At 49.0% G+C, this 5000-nt stretch overlaps 1 protein-coding gene across 3 annotated transcripts in view; it reads left to right on the top strand.

The window, feature by feature from the left end:
* Nucleotides 1–5000, top strand: part of clcn5b (chloride channel, voltage-sensitive 5b) — a gene marked incomplete at its 3' end in the record, with an annotated part of 41806 nt that overhangs the window by 28918 nt on the left and 7888 nt on the right. For all 3 annotated transcript variants that reach the window (XM_062517089.1, XM_062517088.1, XM_062517087.1), the window contains 2 exon segments: nucleotides 2782–3336; nucleotides 4887–5000. The exon segment at nucleotides 4887–5000 is cut by the window's right edge and continues 73 nt beyond it. In XM_062517089.1, the coding sequence (XP_062373073.1) occupies nucleotides 2782–3336; nucleotides 4887–5000 (669 nt within the window).

Below are 5000 nucleotides of genomic sequence, written 5' to 3'. Positions count from 1 at the left end.
TCCTCTTCTCCTGTCCCCTCCTCTCCACCTCTCTCGCTCTTCTCTCCTTTATCCCTCCTGTTTTTGTTCAGTGCCGTTCCTTTCCTTTCTCTTTTTCTCTCCTCTTTCAATTGTTTTCCCATTCCCTCTCTTCTCTCTCTTTCCTCTCTTCCCTCCTTTCTCCTCTTTCAATTCAATTCAATGGAGCTTTATTGGCATGACTCAAATAAGCAGTGTTGCCAAAGCTGACATATTACAAAACAAATCTGTTTGGGGTGGAGTGAAAACAAATTAAACTTATAGGAACTATTTTTAAAATAGCTAAATGAAGCCTAGATTTGATAGAAGCCTTTCTCTTCGCTCTCTTCTCTCTCTTCCCTCTCTTCTCTCTTCTCACACTCTTCTCTCCTCCCTCTCTTTTCTCTCTTCTCCATCCTCTCTCTCTTCCCTCTCTTCTCCCTCTTCTTTTCCCTCTTCCCTCTCTTTTCTCTCATCACACACTCCTCCTCTTCTCCCCTCTTCAGTCCTCAGTTCTTTGATTTGCGTCCCACTCTTTAATCTTTCCACAAGTTCTCTTTCTCTCTCTTCCTCTCTCGTTCTTCTTTTGTTTTTTCTTCTTTTTCTCCCCTTTTATGGTCAGGTATTCTATCCATCACCCCTGTCGGCCTGATTGTTTACTCTTCTGATTATTCAGTATTTATATATCTCTCGTTCTTCTCTCCAAGGTCTCTCTCTTTCAACACTTATCTTCTCTTGTATCCTCTGTTTCCACCTCTCCCTCCTTCCTTTCGGCCTAGTTTTTCTTCTTTCTCTTTATAGCTCTCTCTCTTTCTCTCTCTCTCTCTCTCTGTCTCTATCTCTCGCTCTTTCTCTCCCCTTTTTAGGTAATGTGTTCCATCCATCTCCACTCCCCTCCTTATCATTCTTTTGCTCTCTTTTGTTTTGATTTGTTTTCTAACACATGTCTTCATCTCTCGCTCTCTCCCTTTTCCTCTCTCTCCCCTCTCTACCTCCCTGTCTGCTCCGTGCCGGACTGTCTTAATCTCTCCCTCCCTCCCTCTCTCTCTCCCTCCCCCCTCTCTCTCTCTCCCCCTCTCTCTCTCTCTCCCCCTCTCTCTGTCTACCTCCCTGTCTGCCCCGTGCGGACCCTCTGCCCAGACTTTCTCGCCAGCTTTCATCTTCTCTGGTTGCTGTCCGTCCTCCCTTTTGATTTATTTCCCCTCTCCCTGCCTCCCATCTCTCTCTCTCTCTCTCTCTCTCTCTCTCTCTCTCTCTCTGTCTCTCTCTCTCTCTCTCTCTCTCTCTCTCTCTCTTTCTTTCTACATCTGTCTTTTTTCTCTCTTTTTTCTGCCAGCCTAAGTTATCCTCTCTTTTTCCCCCCTCTCTCTCTCTTTCTACATCTCTCTTTTTTCTCTCTTTTTGTCTGCCAGCCTTACTTATCCTCTTTTTCCCTCTCTCTCTCTCTCTCTCTCCCCCTCTCCTGCAGGTGAATCACTCCATCCTCTCCTTCACTCCTTCTCTCTTTCCCTCTCTCTCTCTCGCTGTCTCCTCTGCTGTTGAGGTCCGAGGGGCTTCTGCCTCTTCTCCTCCACTCTAGGCCTGTTGTGCAGTGGAAGCATTGCGCGTGCGTACCGACTGCCACGGAGACGCTCTGCCGCCGTCACACACAGGCGGCGCGTGCTCTGTGTGAAACGACGAGTCTTATTCATCCATTCACTCTGCCTCGTTCGTTTCCCCCCGATGTCTGGGCGGATTTTGGGAGCGCTGTTGGTTTCCGTCTGTCTTTGTGTGCTCACTCTGTCCAGCACTGGCCTTTTTTTTTACTCCTCTCGCTTTCTGCATCTTCACACACACACACACACACACACACACACACACACACACACACACACACACACACACACAGTACACACAGTACACACACACACACACACACACACACACACACACACACACACACACTCTCTCTCCCACTCTCTCTCTCTCTCTCTCTTCCCCACCATTCAGGCAGAATGCTCCCTTTATGTTTTGTCTCTTTCGTCTTCCTCTCTCTTCCTTTCTCTCACTCTTCTCTCTCTTTCCCTCTCCCCTCCTCATCTCTCCCTCCCTCTCTTCCCTCACCACTCCCCTAAATGAGCCACTCTTCATCCTTTCTCTCCCTCCTCTCTTTCCCTCTTTCCTCTCTTCCTCCCTCTCTCCCCTCTCCACTCTCCTAAATGAGCCACTGCTCCCCTGCTGAAGAGTTTGTGGTGTTCAAAATCCTGTTTCAAATTCAAAAGTGTTTCATCAGCATGACGAGGGTTATCAAATTGTGAAATTGATCGGCATTTGGATATATGAGACTGAAGCACCATTCCAATGAGGATTTCATATCACTTTGCATATTAAAATACACTTTGAACAACATATATTCATATTATGCAAATTGCATTATTGAATCACATATTGAATTGTCAATTGCGTAATGCAATGTTTTATTGAAGCCTTTCTCTCTCTTTCATTCTCACACATTCCTCCTGTCTTTTTGTCTTCTCTTTGTTATCTTTTTCCATCACTCCCTTTCAATTTCAATTTCAATTTCATTGTGCTTTATTGGCATGACTGTTGAGGTTACAATATTGCCAAAGTATTACAAGTAATAATAATAATAGCAATAATAATAATAACAATAATAAACAAAACTCAAAACAGGAGACAATAATAGTAATTATAAGAAAAAAAGAGAAATAAAAATAAAGAGAAAATAAAGATAAAAAACAATAAACAACATCTCCCTCTCTCTCTCCCTCTCCCCCTCTCCAGGTGAGCTACTACTTCCCCCTGAAGACGCTGTGGCGCTCCTTTTTCGCCGCCCTGGTGGCCGCCTTCACGCTGCGCTCCATCAACCCCTTCGGCAACAGCCGGCTGGTGCTGTTCTACGTGGAGTTCCACGCGCCCTGGCACCTCCTGGAGCTGGCGCCGTTCGTCCTGCTGGGCGTCTTCGGCGGCATCTGGGGCGCGCTCTTCATCCGCGCCAACATCGCCTGGTGCCGCCGCCGCAAGACCACCTGGCTCGGCCGCTACCCGGTGCTGGAGGTGGTCGCCGTGACGCTGGCCACGGCCCTGGTGGCGTTCCCCAACGAGTACACGCGCATGAGCGGCTCCGAGCTCATCTCCGAGCTCTTCAACGACTGCAGCCTGCTGGACTCGTCCAAGCTGTGCGACTACGTCAACGAGAACGACGCCAACATCACCAAGGCGCTGAGCAACGAGCTGCCCGACCGGCCCGCCGGCCCCGGGCTCCACAGCGCCCTCTGGCAGCTGTCGCTGGCGCTGCTCTTCAAGATGGTGCTCACCGTCTTCACCTTCGGCATGAAGGTAAGATGGAGGCTCGGTGGTGTGGTCGACGTGGTAACGCAGGACTACGCTAGCCTAGAAATCTAGACGCCCCTAGCACCAGCAAATGTAATTTGGCTGGCGGGGCAGTCTAGGCACGATCCATGGAGCCAGGGAGCTAAGAACTCGAAAAACCAGCGGGCCAATCACAGCGTGTATAGAGTCGGTGGGTGGGCTTAACCTAATGGTGACTGACATGCGACCAGAAGTTGCGACGGTAACGCATCCTGTTATTTGAAAACAAGAAGATGATTCGTTTAGCGCCATCCTATCGCGTGGAGAGGGAAGGTTACGCATCCTGCTACTTGAAAACAAGAAGATGATTCGTTTAGCGTTATCCTATTGCGGGGAGGGAATTTGAAAGACAACTGTTTATCCCACCCCTCCGATTGCGCCCTGTCTACGGTGAGTGTCCAGGCCCTACATCTTGATGTGGGTCTGGCTCGTCAGGCTAGGACAACGCAGTATGTCCACTTAAAATGGGCAAGGATATGTATCCACATTTGGGGTTGATCACTACATCACACTATATCCGCTACAGTTAACTAGACTGGTCCTTAAGATGGTGCTCACCTAGCCTCGCGAGCCATCCACGTACTTCCGGCCAAGGATTGCCTCCACTACGAGTCTGGCCGTGCTCCTCTGTGGAGCATTCTGCTCGGTAGAATTGTAACAGAACGCCCCCCCTCCAGAAAGCAGCCAATAAACGAAGAGACGGGTTGGTGGGGGCGAAAGGGGGAGGGCGCTCGTGACGATGACGTTAAACGCCTGCGCTATGTTGTTATGAGTAACTATCGCCGATTGGGTGAGAGCTGTCCAATCAATTCAAACCAGAACTGGGCGTTACTTCCCGCTTCCTGCAAGCGCTTCAGAGCAAAGAAATTCCAGACCATAATACGAAATGAAATGGTAGTATTATGGGATGGTCAGGACCAGGCTAGTGCTCACCGTCTTCACCTTCGGCATGAAGGTAAGATGGAGGCTCAGGTGGTGTGGTCTACGAGGTAAGGCGCTCAATGGTGTTTTAAGCCCCCAACGTTGTCTTCCAGGCAGCGCTGCCACTGTCGACTTAAAGGCACCTAACCCTAACCCTAACCCTAGGTAGATAGATACTTTATTGATTCCCAAGGAGAAATTCAAGGTCCCAGCAGCTTCAGACACCGCACACAACATACACTACAATGTAAACAGACTAAGTATTCCCACTTAAAATGGGCAAGGATATGTATCAACATTTGGGGTTGATCACAGTATTCCCACTACAGTTAAGTGCTACATCACACTATATCCGCTACAGTTAACTAGACTGGTCCTTAATGAAGGTAAGATGGAGGCTCAGTGTAGTCTACGTCAGTGGTTCTCAAACTGTGGTACGGGCACCACTGGTGGTACGTGGACTCTCTGTTGTGGTACTCTGAGAGTCTCCAAGATGTTTCATTTCATGAAGACAAAAAATTCACTTTCAAATGATGTAAAAAATTCTCTTTCTCTCTCTCTCTCTCTCTCTCTCTCTCTCTCTCTCTCTCCTCCAGGTGCCCTCCGGTCTGTTCATCCCCAGCATGGCGGTGGGTGCCATCGCGGGGCGTCTGCTGGGCGTGGGCATGGAGCAGCTGGCCGTGTACCACCACGACTGGCCGCTCTTCAAG

The sequence above is a fragment of the Sardina pilchardus genome, chromosome 16 (assembly GCF_963854185.1).
Source record: "Sardina pilchardus chromosome 16, fSarPil1.1, whole genome shotgun sequence".
NCBI lineage: Eukaryota > Metazoa > Chordata > Actinopteri > Clupeiformes > Clupeidae > Sardina > Sardina pilchardus.
Note: the sequence above shows the minus strand (reverse complement) of the source record. Positions and strands in the feature narration are given on the sequence as shown.